Source organism: Stenella coeruleoalba, assembly GCF_951394435.1.
Source record: "Stenella coeruleoalba genome assembly, chromosome: 2".
In the NCBI taxonomy this organism is placed as follows: domain Eukaryota; kingdom Metazoa; phylum Chordata; class Mammalia; order Artiodactyla; family Delphinidae; genus Stenella; species Stenella coeruleoalba.
Genome location: NC_137147.1, coordinates 109840715 through 109864969, shown reverse-complemented (window position 1 = coordinate 109864969; position 24255 = coordinate 109840715). Strand labels below are relative to the sequence as shown.

At 41.2% G+C, this 24255-nt stretch overlaps 1 protein-coding gene across 4 annotated transcripts in view; it reads right to left on the bottom strand.

Annotated features, from left to right (window-relative positions):
• Positions 1-24255, bottom strand: part of BLM (BLM RecQ like helicase) — an 86414-nt gene that overhangs the window by 9758 nt on the left and 52401 nt on the right. For 3 of the 4 annotated variants that reach the window (XM_079910133.1, XM_079910134.1, XM_079910136.1), the window contains 6 exons: positions 22739-22899; positions 16657-16852; positions 14306-14496; positions 9926-10073; positions 2749-2948; positions 2115-2307 (listed from right to left, as the gene is read on the bottom strand). In XM_079910133.1, the coding sequence (XP_079766259.1) occupies positions 2115-2307; positions 2749-2948; positions 9926-10073; positions 14306-14496; positions 16657-16852; positions 22739-22899 (1089 nt within the window). Of the gene's footprint in view, positions 1-2114; positions 2308-2748; positions 2949-9925; positions 10074-14305; positions 14497-16656; positions 16853-22738; positions 22900-24255 lie in introns of those variants that run through there. The other variant, XM_079910135.1, reaches the window with a different exon arrangement.

Genomic DNA, 24255 nt, shown 5'->3' with positions numbered 1-24255 from the left:
TGCTGTACATGGGAAATGGATTGTAAGGGAAAGAGGGGAAACCAGAGCCTGGTGGAAGCCACTACAGGTGCGAGAGAGGACGCTGTGAACTAGCGGGTAGTAGTGGAGACAGAGAGAAGAAATAGATTCGGACATGTTTTGGAGGCTGGGTCTGTAGGATTTATTGATGCACTGGCTATGGGCAGTGAGGCAGTAATAATTCCCATGTATCTGAGTTGAGCAAAGGGTGGATTTCAAATCCGTGATTGTAACATCATTTCTATGTTTAGAGGAAAAGAAAAGACCTGTGGGACAGACCAGGAGGTTTATGGAAAGGGTTACTGGAAGATAAAGTGGGGGAGTCCCAGATCCCTGGGACTTCCCTGGCGGTCCAGTAATTAAGACCCCACGCTTCCACTGCAGGGGGTGTGGGTTCAATCCCTGGTCGGGGAACTAAGATCCTGTATGCTGTGAGGGTGCGGCCAAAAAATATAAATAAATAAAATAAAAAATGCAGATTCCTGATAGAATTTGTACTTTATCTGGAGAGCTGTTGGAATTTTAGCCAAGTATTTAGAAGATTAAAATGAATATTATGTTCACATCTGGAGATAAGGAAACCAGTTAGGAAACTTCACTAATAGCCTAGGAACAAAATACTACATTTCATGGTTTCTAAGATATACTCTTTTTTGTGTGTGTTTTGGCATTCCTGAGGTCAAGAGGCGTCTTACGAGTGCTAACGGCCAAATGGCAGCTGTGCTGTCACTGCCTCCACATGTGAGATCTCAGTCATAGCTATCAGTGCTGCCGGCATGCCGACAGCGCCACTGCAGTGCTCACATGTTGAACTGAACTGCACATGAAATGTGTTAGAAAAGACTAGATTGTGATTAGCATTGAGAAAATGATTGTGCATGCAGAAAAGTTCAGAAACGGAGTAACGGGGGATAAATTTGGCATTAACACAGCAAATTGTATGTTCTGGAGGAAATGACAATTCCACAGTTTCTTGCAAGAAACAACCAAGTGCTTTACATGACCTGAAGTAGATGAAGCAGTGTTACATTTGTGTTACTGAGAGACGTGCAGCCTCCCGCGGACACTTTCTGGTATCATCAAGAAAGTGTCACCATCAAATCAGAACGGGTGACAAGGATTTTGATTAAAATTTTGGGGAACAGAGTGGAGCATGCTAAAAAGGCTGTGTCACTAACGTTCCTGATGACATGAGGGAAAACAAAGACATGGACAACTGACTCAAAAAATAATTCAGAAGAGTCAGGTTTTGAATGTGAATTTTTACAAGTACTTAAATCAATCTACTTTGATTGTATGCATTTTCCATATAGGCACAGTTATATGTGATAAAAATCTAAATAAAGTAAAAACAACTCTTTCAATAAAAGCACTGTGTCACAGTTTAATTAGTAGAATTTTTTCTTTCTCAATAGTCCATAAAATAACAATGTGGCATTTTAGAGTTGATGAAATACTGTAATGACCTATGGTGGCAGGAGTGGGAATGGAAGAGAGAGAAGTGATGATTATAAGCTTTTATGAAGGAAGAGGGTGGAAGGAAATGTACATTAGTCAGTCAACCATGTGGCCAACTTATTTTCCAGGGACTCTACTATTAGAATTCTGGGTTGAGCTGTCTGAAGCCATGGAAATAACTCACGTCAGCAAGGATTTATCAAAGAATACTTAGACACAGCAGTGTGCTAGATCCGGATTCAGAGAAGCATAAAACAAAATCTCTTTTCAAAAGGAACTTAGCTCCGCATTGCAAAGACATGTACACACATAGTTAAACATCATAAGGCAGGCAAATAAGGCACACAAATTCATTAAGTGACATCTGGTGTTAGCGATTAGAATTATCCATATCCTAACATGCAGCATTAGACTGAAGTATAAGATTGAAATGATACCATATGTCTGAATAACAAAGTACTGTGTATATCTTAAAAAATATATTTTATCTCAAGAATGAGTTTAAACTGTTTTTCTGAGCTTTCAATTCAGAGATCAAAAAGACTGAGATATATTAATGCTCTTGATAAGTTCCTTAGCAAGATTAACTTTTAGCCTATTAACTTATGCCATGCAACAGAAGACTCACAAACACCAACCTGCAAGCTTCTTGAGAGTGACAGTATTAAAAATATTAAAGTAATGGACACCAAAAACTTTTCCCAGAGATTTGCAGACTTCTGTAAGCTCTCCAAGACACTTCTTAACCATCTCTTCCCTCTGAGATACCTTTGTCACTAAAGCTTTTTGTTTTTTCACACTGCTGGAATTTTCCGTTTCCACAAAGTCTACCTTTGTGAGAGAAAATGAGAACACAGGAATGAGTGCATGCACATAGAGGCTTTATTTAATGCTTAATTACATTTTTTGGGGGTACTTCTGTTATGCCAAGTAGATAGTAAGTCCCTTGGGAACGGGGCTGTATATTCTCCATCTTTATATTTCCCATGCCAGCACAGACTAGCTTTCTGATAAATGTTTATTTAATGAATATACGATGATTTAATGATCTGACAACCAACCCACTCAATTCATTTTGACAGGTGTTACATTACTTGGGTTCAATTTTAAGATCTCTTTCTAAATTAAGAAGAATAGAATATGTTCATATAGGACAGTATATATAAATTCAGTATCCATAAGCTTTGGAAAAGACACTTGAGTTCACAGTAAAATAGTTCTGTCTACTCATTGTAAGATAATAAAATAAAATAAACATTTAAAATACCATACCTTTAAATGCCCATTTAGTACATGTTGGGCTTTATTTCCAGGCATCACATATGCAATTGGTTGATCATTGGCATTGATATATAAGTCTTCATCCAAAATCCTGTCAAGTATCAGCTTTTTAAAAAGTCTTTCAGCATTGTGTCTTGAATAAGCGGATCCCTTTCCAAATATTCCTGACTGAATTTTTGCACTCTTACTCCCTGGTAAGAAGGTAAGAGAAATTAGATTAGTAAATGTAGGTATACCATAACTCTAACAGAAGAGGCTAAAAAAGCCATTTATGGACAGGTCTGGGTAAATGCGATAGCTAAGCTCTTCTGCAGGAAAAACCATGGCACAAATAGACACTTGTTTCCATGAAGTAAGAATATTTGAGTAGAATGCTAAAATAATTGTATGTACTTCTCTTCATCTTTTTATAACGTGCATTGGCCAAAAACAGCAGCAAAATTAAGTTTATCATTTTAGCATGTTGCATGTACAGCTTATAAAATTATATTAGAGCAAACAAATCAAAGACAGTTCATATAAACCCTAATAGCTTCATATCACTGTTGCAGAACACTCCACAAGGCTGTATACTTCCCTCCTCCTCCCACTGACTGAGAGTCCCACCCACAGCTAGATCCTTGGTTTCACATCCACGCTGCACTAATGACTAAGGTTTTCATCATAAACACAATTTAAAAAATTTTATTATTTTTTTGGCTGCATTGGGTCTTCGTTGCTGCGTGTGGGCTTTCTCTAGTTGTAGCAAGTGGGGGCTACTCTTCCTTGTGGTGTGCAGGCTTCTCATTGCAGCGACTTTTCTTGTTGCGGAGCACAGGTTCTAGGCGCATGGGCTTCAGGAGTTGTGTGGCACGTGGGCTCAGCAGTTGTGGCTCGCGGGCTCTAGAGCGCAGGCTCAGTACTTGTGGAGCACGAGCTTAGCTGCTCCGCAGCATGTGGGATCCTCCCGGACCAGGGCTCGACAAGTGTATTCTTAACCACTGCGCCACCAGGGAAGCCTCACAATTTTATTTTAACAATCTACTTAAGAAGGCTTGTGACACTGATTATAATCAGAATTAACAATTACTTTGTAAAGCTTTAGCTCTATTTTAAGAGTTCCAAATAATTACATTATTGTAAATTTCAGATGGCTTCTGGTCATAGATGCTGAATGATTCAAGTTTTTCCGTCTTCAAGTGATTTGTATCCCTGAAATGTCACAGTCCTGGGGCAGGACTACTGCTCTGATAACGGGCTGGCTGATGTGGACCAACCCTAGTGCTGAGAATAACTAAGAAATCTGGACGAAACATAAACAATTTTCTTAAAAAACACCTAAGAGCTAACGAGAAACTGAAGAATGTGTCAGAAAAATGTCTGACTTAGCAATGTACATGAAAGGTACAAACAGAGATGTAGATGAGGGTGTATTTAAAAGGCTATTTATCACATCACTATTTACAATAGAACAATATGTCCTAAAATAAAACTATTTAAATATATTTCATCAATATGATAAAATATAAATTAAAAACTACTTAAGAATAAAAAAATAAGAAAATGCTTATATCTTGTTATATAAAAATGACAGAAACTATACATACAATATGATAAATATGTGATTGTGAGCAAACACACATTAAAACATTAGCAGTTTTTTTGGGAGCTATTTGTATTTTTCGGTTTTCTACATATTATAATGTAGAATGATCATGTATCGTTCTTATAACAAATTATTTTATCTGCAGCCCCTTGTACCCCCAAAAGAGTCCAAACTAGGAGAAGGCAAGAATCCAGAATGGGAAGACCAGCATTAAAAGTTGCTTTGTCCTGAGAAATGTACAGATCCAGGAGACACAGCTGAGAAACTGAACAAACCATCTTCCTACTCCAATCTAGGCTACTAATTTTTTAATTGCTTTATAGATTTTTAATTAAAGTAATACATGTACATAGGAAAAAAATACAATATAGCACAGGCGGGTTTATAATTAAAACGAACATTCCTCTGTTCCACCCTTCCCCTCCCTAGTCTCACTCTTCTCCAAGGGAATCACTTTTTAAAAAATTTTAATTTAATTTTTTTATTTTTAATTTTTTTTGGCTGCGCCTCGCAGCATGTGGGATCTTAGTTCCCTGATCTCTGGTCGAACCCGCGCCCCCTGCAGTGGAAGCACAGTCTTAACCACTGGATCGCCAGGGAAGTTCCGTAAATCACTTTGTTTTTTTTCTTTTTTTTTTTTTTTTTGCGGTACGCGTACGCGGGCCTCTCACTGTTGTGGCCTCTCCCGTTGCGGAGCACAAGCTCTGGACGCGCAGGCTCAGCGGGCATGGCTCACGGGCCCAGCCGCTCCGCGGCATATGGGATCTTCCTGGACCAGAGCACGAACCCGTGTACTGCATCGGCAGATGGACCCTCAACCACTGTGCCACCAGGGAAGCCCCCGGCAATCACCTTTTAAATAGCTTGTTTTCAGCTCTTCTAGTGGTTACCTCTGCATGGAGGTACTCTTGCTGTCATGCCACTGGCCAGAATCACCACCTGACATTTATTTATTGACCCTTCACAATGAAAGATGAGGCTTTATCTCATTTATACCACCCCCTTCACTTTACCCTGCCCTGAATTTTGCTAGTTACATAATACTGGTTCATCTTTTGGTTTTTGGGGTAACTTTAGAGTGTCTGACCACTCTCCCTCCCCACTATGTAGGAGGCTACCAGCACCCCAAGCTGTCCATATACTCCCCTTTTATTTTTATTTATTTATTTATTTAAAAAAATTAATTAGTTTATTTTTGGCTGCGTTGGGTCTTCATTGCTGTGCACGGGCTTTCTCTAGGTGTGGCGAGCAGGGGCTACTCTTTGGTGTAGTGCGTGGGCTTCTCATTGCGGTGGCTTCTCTTGTTGCGGAGTGCAGGCTCTAGGCACGCAGGCTTCAGTAGCTGTGGCATGTGGGCTCAGTAATTGTGGCTCGGAGGCTCTAGAGCGCAGGCTCAGTAGTTGTGGCACACGGGCTTAGTTGCTCCGCAGCATGTGGGATCTTTCCGGACCAGGGCTCAAACCCGTGTCCCCTGCACTGGCAGGCGGATTCTTAACCACTGTGCCACCAGGGAAGTCCCCCCTTTTATTTTTATTTATTGTACTTTTATTTTTACATCATCAAGATTAACGTCTATATCCTGCTCTGTTCTCTAACCATGTTTAAGTCTATACATTGATTCTATTGCAGCTAATCAGCAACATTTGTATTACAACAAGCTTCCTTCCCCACTTAGAACTCATGACTCTTGTGCAACTCTAAGGAGGATGTTCACTGTATTCAGACAAACAGATTATTTTTTTGCATATTTTATTAATTACTCAAAATCATGCAGCCATTTCCTTTGTTTTCTATTTGACCTTGGTTCTCTTTTATAATCTTTCCTTGGGAGTTTCTTTTTTTTTTTTAAGATTTTTTTTGCTGTGGGCCTTTTTTTTTTTTTTTGTGGTATGTGGGCCTCTCACCGTTGTGGCCTCTCCCGTTGCGGAGCACAGGCTCTGGACGTGCAGGCTCAGTGGCCATGGCTCACGGGCCCAGCCGCTCCGCGGCATGTGGGATCTTCCCAGACCGGGGCACAAACCCACGTCCCCTGCATCGGCAGGCAGACTCTCAACCACTGCGCCACCAGGGAAGCCCTGCTGTGGGCCATTTTTAAAGTCTTTATTTAATTTGTTACAATATTGCTTCTGTTTTTTATGTTTCCGTTTTTTGGCCCTGAGGCATGTGGGATCTTAGGTCCCCGACCAGGGATTGAACCCGCACCCCCTGCATTGGAAGGCGAAGTCTTAACCACTGGACTGCCTGGGAAGTCCCTCCGCAGGAGTTTCTAAGTGCCTTTCTCCTTTTGTTGTTGAGAAGTAACATTTGTGTTCTTTACTGTCATCAATAAAAAAATTCATTTCTTGTTCTTTCTCTATATTGCTTGGGACTTATTTTTCCCGACTTTCTGTTACAATTTGTACAGACTGCTTACTGGACCTGCTGCATAGCTGTGACTCTGGGATTTCTTCTCACTGGACCCATGGGTCAGTTCCTCTGTTTATGGTATACATGATATCACCTTCTTTGCCTTCTAGTCTCCAGGGCTACTGACATTAATCTGATGTCAGTTTGGTTTTGGTTTGCTTTTTCTTTCCAAAGCTTTCTGGAGTATTTCTGAAGGGGTCCAGAACATGCCACAGTGGCATAAAAATTATTTTGAGCAGAAGGTACTTGAATTTCTGAAATCCATCTGCCAAAAAGCAGAGACTCCCAAAAGAACTCAGTTGTCTTAAATCCCCTCCCCAGGAGCAACCAGAGAAAACTGACTCTTATCATTGGAGATGAGAAGTCTCCACACAACACCTAAACAGACACTGTCACAAAAACTGCCATGTCTCCCCGCTATCTTTCTCCTAAGGGCCCATTTATCTTTCCCTCAAATCATTTGTTTCCTCCTAACCCTTCTCCCGCCTCTACTTCCCCTATTAAAACGGTACACCAGCCTCAAATTCTAATTGCCCCTTTGAGTCACATTTTCTATGAACTCCCACACATACGTGATTAAATGTCTTTTCTCTTGCTAATGTCCCCAACAACTAAATATAACAGAGTGGAGAAAAAGTTTTTCTTCCCTAACATCTCGTTACTCTTGGTATTCTTTCTTTTTTTTTTTGCGGTATGCAGGCCTCTCACTGTTGCGGCCTCTCCTGTTGCGGAGCACAGGCTCCGGACGCGCAGGCTCAGCGGCCATGGCTCACGGGCCCAGCCACTCCACGGCACGTGGGATCCTCCCAGACTGGGGCAGGAACCCGCATCCCCTGCATCGGCAGGCGGACTCTCAACCACTGCGCCACCAGGGAAGCCCCACTCTTGGTATTCTTAAATTTCATCTTATAAAGCATCTTATTTAGCATAAAGTGGGCATATTTAAGAAAAATTTTGGCCACGCTGCGTGGCTTGTGGGATCTTAGTTCCCTGACCAGGGACTGAACCCAGGCCACAGCAGTGAAAACACTGAATCCTAGCCACTAGACAACCAGGGAACTCCCCAAGTGGGCATTTTAATTAAGGTTTTTTTTCTTGTCCATTCTGGGAAATTTTCTTTTATCATTGGTTTGAGAATTCCCTCTCTCTACTTTCTATTTCAAAATTTTATTTGTCAGATTTTACATCTCCTAAGAATTGATCTATATTTTGTCTCTCACATTTTCCATATAGCCTTTTGCTCAGGTCTTAAGAAAATTTTCTTGACTTTATCTTCCAACCTTTCCACTAAATTTACTTGTGTCAATCATTTAAAATTTTTAACAGCTCTTTCTCTATTTTCTGTAACATTCTATTATTATTTAAGTCTTTATGAAGATACTATCAGGAGTTTCCCCTCCCATATCCCCAAAGCTATTGCTTATTTTCTAAATTATCTCTATCCCCAGGGTCAAATATGCTACTTATTTGGTCTTTCGCTTTTTTCTTTTTGGCTGCACCTCACGGCTCACAGGATCTTAATTCCCAGACCAGGGATCAAACCCTCGCCCCTTGCAGTGGAAGTGGGGAGTCCTAACCACTGGATAGCCAGGGAAGTCCCTTGGTCTTCCTCTTGAATTTTTTTTTAAAAAGATTATTTATTTATTTATTTATGGCTGCGTCAGTTCTTAGTTACAGTGCATGGGCTCTTTGTTCAGTGTACGGGTTTCTCTCTACTTGTGGCACGTGGGCTCAGTAGCTGTGGTGCGTGGGCTTGGCTGCCCCGCAGCATGTGGGATCTTAGTTCCCTGACCAGGGATTGAACTGGCGTCCCATGCATTGCAATATGGATTCTTAACCACTGGACCACCAGGGAAGTCCCCTTGATTGTCTATTTATATTTAGTCTTTAGGAACCAGGTTAAACTTTTTAGGTGGATTTCTTGTTATTTTATATCTAGGTCTATTTCCCCTCAAATTCCTCCCCTGAATGGGGATATCTAGTTACCAGGTTTGCTTTAGGGTAAGTGGGCTGGGTGGCCCCCAAATGCCACTTAGGGGTGCTGGCTCCCAGCTCAGCTGTCTCTCTACTCCTCAAGCAGTTTATCTTTGTTCTAGAATCAACTGCAGGCTGCTATTCCGTGCAGTTCTTTTGTGAGCAGACTTTCTTTTAACCGTCCCCTCCTATTTTTGGCTCCTCTGCTTTTACTCCCACCCCCCAGGCCTCTGAGCTTCCAAGTCTGAGTCAGCCTGGTGATAATGGGGTTCTACGTGGTTGACAGCCCCTCTGCTGTAACTTTCTCTACATTTATTGTGCATTGTGATTTACTGCATTTCATTCCATTTTTCAATATGCTTCCATCCATTTCGTCAAAGATTTTTAAAACCTCTAATCTGATGATGGCCTCTTTCTGGTTTTCTATGCTGTTATGGATTTAATCCTCATTTTATTTCCTTGCTACTATTTTAATGGGGCCTCAAGTGAAAAAAGAAGACAGATACTTATGCTCACGCTGCCATCCCGAACTGGAAGTCAGTCAATGGGTAATTCTCCAGGGAAGTTATATTCTATTCACTCAGATGAAATTGTATAAACTTTATTATTTTCTTTTTTGTTTGTGGAAACTCATCTTAGTGACTTACATAAATTCTATAAAAATAATTGGTAATAATTCATAAAAACTGATTTTCTTTTGTTACTCAAAAAGGTTTTATTCTAAAACTCTTAGCTTCTATAAGAATACAGAAGAGGGCTTCCCTGGTGGCGCAGTGGTTGAGAGTCCGCCTGCCGATGCAGGGGACACGGGTTCGTGCCCCGGTCCGGGAAGATCCCACATGCCGCGGAGTGGCTAGGCCCATAAGCCATGGCCGCTGAGCCAGCACGTCCGGAGCCTGTGCTCTGCAACGAGAGAGGCCACGACAGTGAGAGGCCCACATAACGCAAAAAAAAAAAAAAAAAAAAAAAAGAATACAGAAGAGATTCTTTCTATGTACTTGTAATGAATTCTTTAGAGGTTCAACTTTTTTTTTTTTTTTTTGGCTGTGCCATGCAGCTTGTGGGATCTTAGTTCCCTGACCAGGGACTGAACCTGCGCCCCCTGAAGTGGAAGTGCAGAGTCCTAATCATTGGACCACTAGGGAATTCCCTAAATGTTCCATTTTAATCGATGTAACTCAAACAATAAAACAGATGACTTACCCAAGAAAATGTCGACCAGCATATTCATAGTAAATCTCCCAGAAGGACCTACATGTTTTATATTTCTTGTTCCTTGTGATGAACTGTGTTCTTGAACAAATCTTACAATATTTTTTACATCATCAGTCACATCTCTTGTCTTATAATCCTATGAATAAAAAGAGATTACCTTTTGCTATAATTAAGATACCGATACCTAGATCACTAGGATTTAATACTAACTGTAACAGTCCCATAATAAACCATTTCCAGACTAAAACCAAGACCAAAAACCAAGGAAGTTTCAAATGTTCATTCTTTTTTAAGTTCTTATATTAACCTTATGTCTAGAATAATTAGCACTCTACTATATCTATTTCATTTCTGTTTCACAGACAGTTACCTGAGAGCACTCTGTGGGTAGAAATATTCTTTTTCTTTCAAAACCCTTCATACCTCTTTTGGTCACTTACTGGATGGTGACCTTTAGGGATGAAAAACATTGTCCAACCATGCAGATGTGAGTTCTGATCTCTTTTGGGTCTTTGGTGCCCAGTCAATCCTTTTTATCATCTCCGGTCAGTTCCCTTTCTCATTCCCCTCAGTTGTCTCCAAACTCTGCCTACCATTACTATGTGGTCTTTTGCTATTGTCTATCCTAGTTCTCTAACCCAATACTAAGCACCTGCTGTTCTCAAAAGCTGCATCATGCTTCTGTGCCTCTGTGTATGTAGTTCCTCTACCTTCGAATCCTTGTTCATCCACCACAGTCCTGAAGACAAATAGGTTTCTTGTCCTATACTAACAACTGGTAGTGATTCTGAGGCTCTATCTGGCATCATCATGAAAGAGTGCCCCATCACTCTCTCCAACATCATTCCTGCCTTAATTCTTGGTGACTAGTGTACAGAGATGATCCTCCCACACCTTGGCCTTTGGCAACTTGATCTCCTATACTCCAGTGATCCTGTCCTCCACATATGTCAGCCCCTCACTCCCATGCTCACACCCACTACCTAGCCTTACTAGTATCAGCAACCCTTTTGTTCTCCGACCGCTACCTCCTGCCTTTCTAACTCACGCCATCTAGTTTCTGACTCCAGCAATCCACTGGGACAGCCTATCCATTGATCCTCGTCCTCAGATGTTCAGCTTCAACTCCAGAGCCGATCAATTATAACATAACCTTTCACATACCTTCAACTCCCCTGCCCTTGGGTCACACTGTTTGACAAAACACACGAGATCCAGTTCTCCACCATTCCATGCCTATAGCTGTGTAGCTGAACTTGGCAGGAGAAACACACACAACTATGCTGACTGTTTTCCCTTTCAGTACAGGGCCACAAACCTCAAGTGGATCTTTAACGCTGCCAAGTAATCGATGATACATGCTTAGTCTCTCTCTCCCTCATTCTCTTAGAATAGGAGTCAGCAAATTACGGCCCATGAGCTGTATACCTGTTTTTGTAAATCAAATTTTATTGGAACACAACTATGGAAAAATCGGTGTATTTATTGTAATTTATGTCTGCTTTGGGGCTAAAATAGCAGAATTGAGTAGTTGTGACAGAGACTGCCCACAAAGCCTGAAATGCTGGGTTGGCCAAAAAGTTCGTTTGGGTTTTTCCAAATAAGATCTTACGGAAACCCGAATGAACTTTTTGGCCAAGCCAATATTTACCACCCTCTGGCCCTTTAAGATAAAGTTTGCTGACCCCGGCTTAGAAGACAATTTCACACTTTCTCCTTTCTCTTCAATCCCCACTCTTGTCCTGTCAGCTGACTACCTTGCTTCCTACTTTGCTGAGGAAACAAACAATCAGAAGAGAGCTTTCAAAACTTCCTTCACTACATCCATCCCCAGTACCTGCCCCACATTTTCTCTTCTTTCTTGCTGTTATTATAGACGAACTATCCAAGCTCCTGTCTAAGCCAGTCTTTGTCCTTCTGCACTAGCTCCCAAGCCCCCTTGCTTACTCAGGGACACTGCTTCAGCAATTCTTCCCTCTCCTCACACATCAATTTCCATCCTCCGTAGGTACCTTCCTATCAGCACACAAATATATTTCTCCTGTCTCTTCTTGACTCCACTTCCCCTGGCAGCTACGGTTTCATTTCTCTGTTCATCCTTGAAGCAAAACTTGAAAGAATTCTCCATATGCACTGCCTCCAATTTTGCCCCTCTCCACTGAAACTGGTCAAGTCCAGGTCCCATATTTCCACGGTGCTAAACCCAACGGTGACGTCTCGGTCCTTATAGTACTTGGCTCGGCAGCAGCAGGTGACTAGGGAGCGCTCCCTCCTCCCTGATGCACTCCTACGCTTAGTTGCCTTGGTCTTCCTCCTACCTCACTTGTTCTATTTCCTGGTCTCCTTTCCTAGTTCTTCCTCTTCTCCTCAACCTCTTCAAGTCTCAGGGCTCAGTCTTTGGTTTTCTTCTCTTCTGTCTATAAACTTATACCAGTGAAGATTTCATCTGCTTTCATGACTTCAAATTCAACTATATGTCAACCACTCCCAGAGTTATGGTATCACCAGCCTCTCTTCAGTTTGCTGGATCCAAGACATATCTAACTCACTACACCCCAGACCAAACCCCTGATCTTCCCTGCCAGTCTTCCCCAAACGTCTCGGTTGAGGGCTGCTCCACTCTTCCAGTTTCTCAGCCCTCCAGGCACCATTCTGACTGGCCTCCCCTCACCCCCTGGGCAGGCACTACCCCTCAAAGGCACAGGCACGCCCCCCACCTCAGGGCCTCTGGTCTTGGCTTTAGCCAAGAACATCCGTATTTGAGAGCTGCTCAGCTAACTCCTTTCTTCAAGTCTTCGCTCAGGTCTCATCTTTGCAGTAAGACTTCCCTGGGCCACTGCATCCTGCACCCCATTCATCATTCCTGACTCCTTACACTGCTGTACTTTTCATCAAAGTTCTTTCCTCTTAACATGTACTTATAACGTAGAGTCCTTATTCAGCCTCCCTCTGCTAGAATGTAAGCTCCACAAGAGTAGGGATCTTTATATTTTGTTCAGTGATGTATCCCAAACTCCTAGAACATTGCCTATCACAGAGCAGGCATTCAACAAATATTTGTTGAATGAGTGAACTGATTAGCAATGTCTACAGAGTGGGGTGTGGTGGGTTGAGATGGCCATAAATCCACAGATTCCACCCCAAGAGAGAGTAAATCACCCTCTGCTTGGCTAGCGCTGCCTACGGTATCACAGTGATATGAACACATACATGTCTGTCTCCCCTCCTGTCTGTGAATTGGCTATATCATGTTCATATGTGAATCCCCAGCATCTTGCACAGATATTTCAAATAATATATCAACTGTGAAAATGCTCTGTAGGGGGCTTCCCTGGTGGTGCAGTGGTTGAGAGTCCGCCTGCCGATGCAGGGGACACGGGTTCGTGCCCCGGTCCGGGAAGATCCCACGTGCCGCGGAGCGGCTAGGCCCATGAGCTATGGCTGCTGAGCCTGCGCGTCCAGAGCCTGTGCTCCATCCACAATGGGAGAGGCCACAACAGTGAGAGGTCCGCATACCACAAAAAAAAAAAAAAAAAAAAGCTCTGTAAACTGTGAAGTACAGTAGACATTAAAACATAGAATTACCATGATAGGTACAATACAGTACCTAACGACTGAATTTAACAACCTCCCAAAGTTATTTTTAGGACAGATGATAGCAAACGCATCCTGAAGCTATTGCCCTTACTCTTTACAGTTTTTGAAAAACCAGTTTACAGAGTAATCTAATTGATCTGAATTCAAACACATAGTACACTAGTTACAACCCTTTTGAGAATGAAGATGTTTAAATACAGAGTTGAATGTAAAATATTCTACCTGCCCATGTTGGATCTTTTTGGGTATTTACAGATTAATGATATTTCTTAAATATCCTATAACCACCAAAACAGGTCCAGTATATATATATATATATATATATATATATATATTTTTTTTTTTTTTTTGCGGTACGCGGGCCTCTTACCGCTGTGGCCTCCCTTGTTGCGGAGCACAGGCTCCGGACGCGCAGGCCCAGCGGCCATGGCTCACGGGCCCAGCCGCTCCGCGGCATGTGGGATCCTCCCGGATCAGGGCATGAACCCGCATCCCCTGCATCGGCAGGCGAACTCTCAACCACTGTGCCACCAGGGAAGCCCCAGTATATATTTTTAACAGGCTTCTAGTTCTACGGATACTCCACAGAAATACTATTAAAATGTTTCTATTCCCAATTAACACGGGGAGGAAGCCATCATCCCCTTGTTAAAATCCCTAGGGCCCACTTACTGCAATCTAACTTGTATCTAACTTTTCTAAATTAAGAGAAGAAAAAAAAAAACTTGGCAAGTTCCTCATCACAAAGAATTTAAAACTTTCTTATTTTACCTTTGTTTTACAGCAATTATCACAAGAAACATCTGGGTATTTCTTACAAAAATAAGGATTAAATCCCTTTTCGCCAAAGTAAGCCAAAAGCTGTATTCTCCTGCATTCGGTTATATTTTCACAGTAATGTACCATACTATACAAATTATTGAAGTGAGTCTCTTTCGTATGATGGTTTCCATCTTTTTCCACTAAAAGAGATGAAGAACACAGTAAACATACTTATTAGAGTAGAAAAATAGAAAAGAATATCACAGAAATATTTAGAATAGGTTCATATAACTTTAAATATTAAATGAAATAAAATTATTCATAGCACTATATATCAACATGACATGAAGCTATATGATAATTAACTGAATATTTATGTTCATCTTCAAGATTGTAGTTTTGCAGGAATAAACATAGGTTGTCAGGAGTAGCTGAAAAAATTTTGCAACTCTTCATTATTCCCAACGATAAATATCTGAATTATATTTACTATATTTATCAGACAAGGATGTACTGAACCCAGCATCCAAAGCAAGCAGAGCATGGAGCCACGGCAGTGGGCTGTGCATCTCCCTGAGTATCTGGGATCAAAGTGGTTAAGCCAGTGGTTCTGAAACTATGTACCAAGGACCCCCCAGGGCTGGGGCGGGTGCTGCAATGAATTCACAGGGGTGCTGGCAGGTGTTTTAAATTTAAGAGAAACACAGCAATACCTGACATCTGTTGAACACCACACAAGCAACTAGTTGAAGGTAGTTTATGATGTGCTACTTTCCTTCTAATGACATTGTGAAGCTGAAATTTTGGCAGTTGCTATGATAAAAATAAGTACCTCCAAAAAATCAATGTGAAACAGGAAATGAGGGTGGCAGTGTCCAATCTGATTCCAAGGTCTGAGAACCACATGTACATACTTTTCATTTGTAAGCAATTGTTGTTAGTTAAAAATGAAATAAAAATTTTTTTTTCTGGTTTATGAGTATTACTTTTTTCAAATGGTTGCTAAGTGTTTAGCATTTAAATACTTACTAAATTATTTGGACCTAACTTAATATAGGTTCTGCTTAAAAACACAAATGGACACACTAAGTTTAAAAGTTTCATTTTTGCACTGAGAATTATCTTGGTATAGTGCAAGGGACATGGAATTTGCAATCAGATGAACCTGGATTCCATCAGGGCTCTGCCACTTACCTAGCTCTGTATCTCATTTTCCTCTTCCGTAAAACGAGGAGAATAATAGTAGTATCTTTTAGGGTTGTTGTGAAGATTAAATGAAGTGATATACGTAAAGCATTTAAGACAGCAGCATATAGTAAGTGGTAAGGAAACTTTATCATCATTATCACTACCCTTCCCCTTACCGCTGCGGCTGCTCTTGGGGGCAAGTTACAAAACCTTTCTGAAGCTCACTTTTCTCATGGGACTACCTCAAAAACTAGTGGTTACAAGCAAATAAGGTGAACATTACTTGGCACAGAGCTTGGTAAGTGCCATTTCCCGTGCTCAGTATCTCTACCAGAGTTCATTCAAAAGTGGTCTCAAAACAGGCAATTTTACTTATTTATCTATTAGAAGGGGACTGGTTCAATAAACATGGAATACCATACTATGGAACTCTATGTAGTCAAGCTATGTGTACTAGTTGGAGTCATAATTACACCCTAGTGTTGACTGGAAAAAAAATCAGGTCAACATATACATATTAAAAAAGCACATTTATATAATAACTATAAATAGAGTATAACCTTTAAAAATTGTGAATCACTACGCTGTACACCTGAAACTTATATAATACTGTAAATCAACTACATCTTAGGGGAAAAAAAAGCACATATAATGGAATCGCATTTATATTGTAAAAAACCCTGCATTTGGGAAAGGTAAATATCAAATATAAGATATTGCCTAACTCCAATGAAGAGGTAAAGGGATGAGATAGGAGAGGGCTATGTAGGGGTTTTATTTCCTAACCTGGACGGTGGTACGTGACAGTTCATTATTTTTTTCCATTTTACCTTTCTGCATGCTTGAAATTTGTTATATACCAGGATGCATGCAGAAATTGGGCCTGGAAGGATACAAAGGAAATCAGTAACTGGAGTTATTTCTTAGGGCAGGACTGCATATGAGGCATGATTTGGAAATTTTTCAGTCCTCAACACATCTGTATCATTTGAATTTTACATAACAAGCATGTAATACTTTTATCATAAACATGAATTAAAATAAAACTTCCATGTCTATCTAAGTGCCTCTATTTTAAGGAAAACTGGACCCAAAACACCACAACTGCAGGGACAGATGACAAAAACGAGACCGAGGACGACAGCATGTGACCCCAATGGAGCTCAGCTTACTTAGTATAAGCCTCTTCAGTCTGGTCACATCGTGGTAGGTATAGAAGAGCAGGCAGTGAGAGATTTCCCCATCTCTTCCAGCTCTGCCAGATTCTTGGTAGTAACCCTCCACGGATTTAGGGAGGGATGCATGGATCACAAATCGCACATCAGGTTTGTCAATCCCCATTCCAAATGCAATCGTCGCACAGATAACCTGATGTAAAAGCAAAAGCCTATTAGGCTCATAATGCATTTAAAGGAACATTTTTTAAATCAATCAATCAATTAATTTTTGGCTGCATTAGGTCTTCGTTGCTGCGTGCGGGCTTCTTTAGTTGCATTGAGCGGGGGCTACTCTTCGTTGTGGTGTGTGGGCTTCTCTTGTTGCGGAGCACGGGCTCTAGGCGCACGGGCTTCAGTAGTTGTGGCTCACGGGCTCTAGAGCACAGGCTCAGTAGTTGTGGCGCATGGGCTTAGTTCCTCCGCAGCATGTGGGATCTTCCCAGATCAGGGCTCAAACCCATGTCCCCTGCACTGGCAGGCGGATTCTTAACCACTGCGCCACCAGGGAAGCCCTCTCGTATGTTTTTGATATGGAGGTGTGGGGGTGTGGCTCACCCAGCCATGATACCCCTGTTGCCTCGGTAACTGTGTTTCTCAGGAGCTCTGGTTGTTCCCAGGGCTTGGGCTTTTAGAGGTCACTGCTGCTAGATTTTCCAATGACTCAGGAACAGTGGCGTTCTCACCTGCTCCAGGTGAGAACTTACTATCCGTTTTTCCAGTGTTAGCAAGTGATCACACACTAGCTCCTTTTATTCATCAGCTAATTTCAGAGTCAAAACTTGTGAAAACTGTATTGGAACTCGTGGGCAAAAGTCTGAGAGTTGCTTATACTAGGGTAAAAAAAAAAAAGGCTGGAGACCGTGGATCTTGGTCTATGCAAATTACTCAGTGGAAGCAAGGTGATAGGTAAATTTCAGGAGCTTGATATATCAGTTTTTAGTAAAAAATCTCTTTCAAGCCTATCCATTTCAGTGGCAAATTTAGGACCTATAACCCAGCCAAAAATATTATATCTCCAGGCAAAATTACATTATACAAATAAAGCTGCAATGCTTTTTTTACCACCTAAAAAAATGAATTGCTACTTCAAAAATAGTATTTCAAAAGCAACTGGACGATCTGGCAGCCAGACTGAGGCTAATGACATGATTTCAGTAACTGTAAGTACCACAGCTAGGAGCTGCACGCCATGGATGGCAGACGGCGGGTGCTCATCAACGCTGGAGATGCTGGTGGCCTGTACTTTAGGTCAGCCATCTGTCTAAATTTATGGCACTGCTATCAAAGGCAAATCTCCTTGGGAAGAGAAAGTCTACTGTAGTCTCTAGAGGTGGGAGAGCAGGTAGAGAGGCTGTAAAGCAAGGTGTGTCAGCCCACAGGCGCACAGGTTTCCAAGAAGCCTGGGTGCATCTCCCAAGGTCGGGTGAGCACAGGGCTGTGAGGGAGGCTGCAGGCTCATGAGGTGACTATGATACCAATGCCTTCTGAGACTCTTTACTTCTTATAACTGGGAACACTGGCTTTGTGGAGTTGTTAATTCCTTCTTTATTTCTGTGTTGCTTTTAAAACTTCAGGCTAGGGACTTCCCTGGTGGCACAGTGGTTAAGAACCCGCCTGTCTACGCAGCCCTGGTCCGGGAAGATCCCACATGCTGCAGAGCAACTAAGCCCGTGCGCCACAACTACTGAGCCCATGTGCCACAACTATTGAAGCCTGCACTCTCAACCACTGTGCCACCAGGGAAGCCCAATCATCAGTGTTATTTTTAATAGTAAATAGCTTAAATGTCCTGAGAGCATGATTGGTTACATTATGGTACATCCCTGCCATTAAAAAATGGTTTATGAAGAAATTTTTAATGATATGAAAATGTTCGAATGTTAATAATGGATAAATGTAGGGGAAAATATAATTCAAAAGTGTGTAATCTCGGGCTTCCCTGGTGGCGCAGTGGTTAAGAATCCGCCTGCCAATGCAGGGGACACGGGTTTGTGCCCCGGTCTGGGAAGATCCCACATGCCGCAGAGCGGCTGGGCCCGTGAGCCATGGCCGCTGAGCCTGCGCGTCCGGAGCCTGTGCTCCACAACGGGAGAGGCCACAACAGTGAGAGGCCCGCATACCGCAAAAAAACAAAAACAAAAACAAAAACAAAACACTGATGTAAACTCCACACCCATGTTTCAGATTTGAGGCTCTTAAATATGGTCTACCACATTGTTTTCCAGAAAGGCTCTCACGAGTACTACAGGAAATCGTCTCTGACAACACTGTCCCCGACAGTTAATAAAAGTTTGCTAATACAAGAGATAAACATGATCTCACTGTTTTAAATTTTAATTCCTTTGATTATTAGCAAAATTGCACTTAAAAAATTTGTATTTAGCCCTCTGTAGTTCCTCCTTTCCAACAGTTTCTTGATAGTCTTGAGTAATTTACTATTTGAGAAATGTTTTTCTTCTCACATTTTTACAAGCTCTTCATTATGTTTTATTTGAGGAAGCTATAGTTCCCATTTTGCTGTTGCCTTTAATTTTTTTCTACAGATATAGAAGTGTTTAGTTGTTTAGGTTTTTAATCATTTCTAGCAATTACTTCCTTTTGAGCTGTTTTTAAGCTTAGGTTCTCTTTCACTCAGCGTGCATACATTTAAAAATATCTGTACCTTTATTTACCTATAATAAACTTTGATATGAGGACTCAGAACAACTCTCCCCATCAGGTAACCAGTACGACTAGTTGAAAAATCTTCCTTTCCTAATTAATTTTGAATGCCTTCCTTATCATATATTGTTTTTACCTGTTTTCCAGTCTATTTCTGGATTTCTGTTCCATTGATCTTTAATGTATTGCAAAGCCAGTGTTCGTGTGTTATTATTTTCTTGCCAAATTCTTTTGGTTATTTTCACTTGAATATTCTTCCAGGCAAACTTTGGGAAAAGTTTATCAAAGGAAGAAAACACTGCAATTTTGATTAGCTACATATTAATTTGGGAAGAATGCCTTCTAGTTATGTCAGTGAACATAAACCAGTATTTTACATATCTGAAAAAGCCTTTCTATTGTTTCCGACATAAATGACAATGAGCTGGCGTGAAACTCTTAAGTCCCAGCCTTTCCTCTTCTGATTCTGGAGATAGTTCGCTTCTGTTTTTTTAATTTAGTGTAACTGTCTCAGGCATGTCTATTACTCCTTCTTTTTTTTTAAATTTTATTTATTGATTGATTGATTTTGGGCTGCATTGGGTCTTCGTTGCTGTGTGCAGGCTTTCTCTAGTTGCAGCGAGTGAGGTCTACATTTCATTGCGGTGCGTGGGTTTCTCATTGCAGTGGCTTCTCTTGTTGTGGAGCATGGGCTCTAGCACGCGGGCTTCAGTAGTTGCAGCACGTGGGCTCAGCAGTTATGGCTCGCGGGCTCTAGAGCGCAGGCTTGCTCTTTGTGGTGCACGGGCTTAGTTGGTCCGCGGCATGTGGGATATTCCCGGACCAGGGATTGAACCCGTGTCCCCTGCATTGGCAGGCGGACTCTTAAGCACTGCGCCACCAGGGAAGTCCCTCTCGTTCTTTGTTGAGTAACCTATTTTTTTATCTTCATGAATACAATTTCTTATAACTGTAAATCAAGCAAAATGTTCTGAACTATGTCTACATGTAAGTTATTCCCCAGTGATCTTGAGATAACTCTTAAATTTGTTACATATTTGTTATGTATTTATTTATAATACCTTTGACTACTCTATTGATCTCAACTATCTCTATTTCTTTTTTGGGTATACTTACTATTCTTAGGCTGAACCCCTACTCTCCCAGCTACCAATAATTTTTTTGTTTTTTTCTGTTCAATTTTCATATGTTTTTTTTCCCTTCACATTCTCAAGTTATTCACTACATCACTGATTCAAACGTCTGCATTGAATTGAACCATTTGTGTCTTGATATATAATTCTATTTGTTTTATTTTTCTTGTATTTTCTTATCTGGATAAACTGACTTTATTTATCCTTTCATCTCAGCCTCTTCACAACATCTTCTTATGGCAAACTGTTTCTAGTTCATATAAGTCAAGTCTTCTTAAATCTTTCTGAGGATATTAAGCTGATATCCTCTAAGATTTCCTTTTGTTTTCCTTCAGGAAATAATTTTGGGAGATACTTTTCCTTCTGAATCTTCACAGTAATGATTTCTTTTTTTTGTGAGCTGAAAACTTCATAGGCTACAAAAAAATTATTAGTCATTCTCCTCAAATTCATCCTTGTATGTAGAGAGATCTATCCAAGTTTCATATTTGCCACAGTATGGGATGCCCTAGAATGTTCTTGCTTCCTTCTTGATCTACTTGGGTGATAAATTTATCCTCTCAGAAGTAGATGCTCAACATCATTAGTTATTAGGGAATGCAAACAAAAATCACAACGAGATACCACTTTATATACACTAGGATGGATACAGTAAAAAAAAGACAATGATAAGTGTTGGTGAGATGGAGACATGGGAACCTCATACATTGCTGGTAGGAATGCAGAATTTTGCAGCTGCTTTGCAAAACAGTTTGGCAGTTCCTCAAAAAGTTAAACAGAGTTTCCATATGACTGAGCAATTCCAATCTTACATCTACCCAAGAGAACTGAAAACATGTTCACACAAACACCTGTACAGAAATGTTCACAGACGCATTATTCACAATAGTCAAAAAGTGGATACAGGGACTTCCCTGGTGGCGCAGTGGTTAAGAATCTGCCTGCCAATGCAGGGGACACGGGTTCGAGCCCTGGTCTGGGAAGATCCCACATGCTGCAGAGCAACTAAGCCAGCGTGCCACAACTACTGAGCCTGCGCTCTAGAGCCCGCGAGCCACAGCTACTGAACCCGCGCGCCTAGAGCCTGTGCTCCACGGCAAGAGAAGCCACCGCAATAAGAAGCCCGCGCACCGCAATGAAGAGTAGCCCCCGCTCGCTGCAACTAGAGAAAGCCCGCACGCAGCAACAAAGACCCAATGCAGCCAAAAAAGAAAAAAGGAAAAAAAAGTGGATACAACCCAAATGTCTACCAACTGATGAATGGATAACAAACTGTGGTACTTCCATACAATGGAATATTATCCAGCCACAAAAAGGAGTGACGTACTGATACATGCTACAATATGGATAAATCTTGAAAACATGCTAAGTAAGAGAAATCAGTCACAGAAGAACACATATTGTATGATTCCATTTATATGAAATGTCCAGAATAGGAAACTCTATAGAGACAGATTAGTAGTAGTTAATAGATTAGTGGTTGCCAAGGACCGGGTGTTAGGGGAGTGAGGAGTGACTGCTAGTAGATATGGGGTTTCTTTCTGGGATCATGAAATGTTCTGGCATCAGACAGTGGTGACAGTTGCATGACCTTGTGAATGTACTAAACTCCACTGACTTGTAAACTTTGGAAGGGGGAATTGTATGGTATGTGAATTACATCTCAATAAAAAGTTTTTTTGATTTAAGAAAGAAAAAGTGGTTTCCCTGGTGGCGCAGTGGTTAAGAATCCACCTGCCAGTGCAGGGGACATGGGTTCGAGCCCTAGTCCAGGAAGATCCCACATGCTGCGGAGCAACTAAGCCCGTGTGCCATAACTACTGAGCCTGCATTCTACAGCCCGCGAGCCATGACTACTGAGCCTGTGTACCACAACTACTGAGCCCACGTGCCACAACTACTGAAGCCCGTGCGCCTAGAGCCCATGCTCCACAACAAGAGAAGCCACCCCAGTGAGAAGCCCGAGCACTGCAACGAAGAGTAGTCTCTGCTCACCACAACTAGAGAAAGCCTGCATGCAGCAATGAAGACCCAATGCAGCCAAAAACAAACAAATAAATAAAATAAATTTTAAAAAAAGAAAGAAAAAGCAATTTTAGATGTCTCAGAAAACATCAGTTTTTAAATCTGCCTTATTTTGATGTTTACTACCTTTAAGGTGAAAACAATTTTCATCCTACATGTACAAGGTGGCTTATGTACTATAAAATATTGTTTCCTTTGTTTATTTTTAAAAATGTTACCTGGCAGCCATCCTGATTAATCCACTTGTGCTGTACTTCATCTCTGGCAGAGTCACTGAGGCCAGCATGATACGCCAGCGCAGCGAGACCATCTTTCTGTAATGTGTCAGCCACTGTGTCACATTCTCGCCTGGAAAGGCAGTAAATTATCCCTGAGTCATCTGCCAAGAAACCAAACAGTATTGTGAAACGAGGACTTTTAACATAAATAACACAACCTACATTATGTTCTCAGAAATATCTGAATTGTAAACAGAGGTATAGTTTTCTCCATAGTTTTCTTACAGCAGAGGAAAACAACATAGGTAGAATAAGTCAAGCAACGGATCACGTGCGCTGGAAATGACAAGATTTAACCTTTAATCCTGTCCCTCCAAATAACTCCTTAGGTAGACCTGGAGGAACCCTGGGCTCTGTTTCACACTTGCTATACAATGGAAAGGCACTCTTCACGAACTGTAGAAAGCATATGGCAATACCTATCAAGAGCCTTAGAAATGCTATTTTTTTTTTTTTTTTTTTTGCGGTACGCGGGCCTCTCACTGCTGTGGCCTCTCCTGTTGCGGAGCACAGGCTCCGGACGCGCAGGCTCAGCGGCCATGGCTCACAGGCCTAGCCGCTCTGTGGCATGTGGGATCTTCCCTGACCAGGGCACGAACCCGTGTCTCCTGCATTGGCAGGCGGACTCTCAACCACTGCGCCACCAGGGAAGCCCAATGCTCCTAACTTTTGATTCAGTTTCTTTCTAGGAAACAAATCTAGGAAATAAAGTGATCCGAGGACTTATTATATAAGCAGTTTTGTTTATAATTTTTAAAATTAGAAAAATCTTAAGGGCCAGCATTAGGACAATAATTAAGAAAGGAATTTATAAACTAAAACAAATTGCAACTATTAAGTGTTTTCTAAGTTTTTAAAATGACATGAGAAAATGTTTAAAATATAAAACAGGGTAAAGGTAGAAACACTGTAGATACAGTATGCTAATGGAAGGAAAAATGCATACAAAAATTATTGGAAGGAAATAAACCAAAATGGTAACAGTGACTTGTCCTATGGTGAGGCTTGTCTTTTGATTCTTTCTTTTTTTTTGTTGCTTTCTAAATTCTCTTTACTATATTTCTTGCTGTTTGTATGTATGCTATTTTTAAAATCAAAAAATAAAAGGTATTAAAGAAAAAGTCATCTCTCTGTGGCAGAGCCGAAGATACAGATACACACACAAGCTATTATTTATATTAGGTGCCTGGGAGAGGGGGGGACTGGAAAAGGAAATTACTGACTTTGTCTTGGTCTATCTCTGCATTGTTTGATTTATTCAAACAAATACGTATACTAATTAAAGAAAATGAAATAGAGATGTTTAACAAAAAAATTCTCCATGGAAAAGTAGAAAAGAGGTTACATGGAAAACTACCATGAATTTCAGAATCTCATTTTAGTTAATATAACTCAAGGGCAGACACACTTGGGAGAAGGCACTAAAACAGAGCTGTGTAATTCATTAACTGATAGAA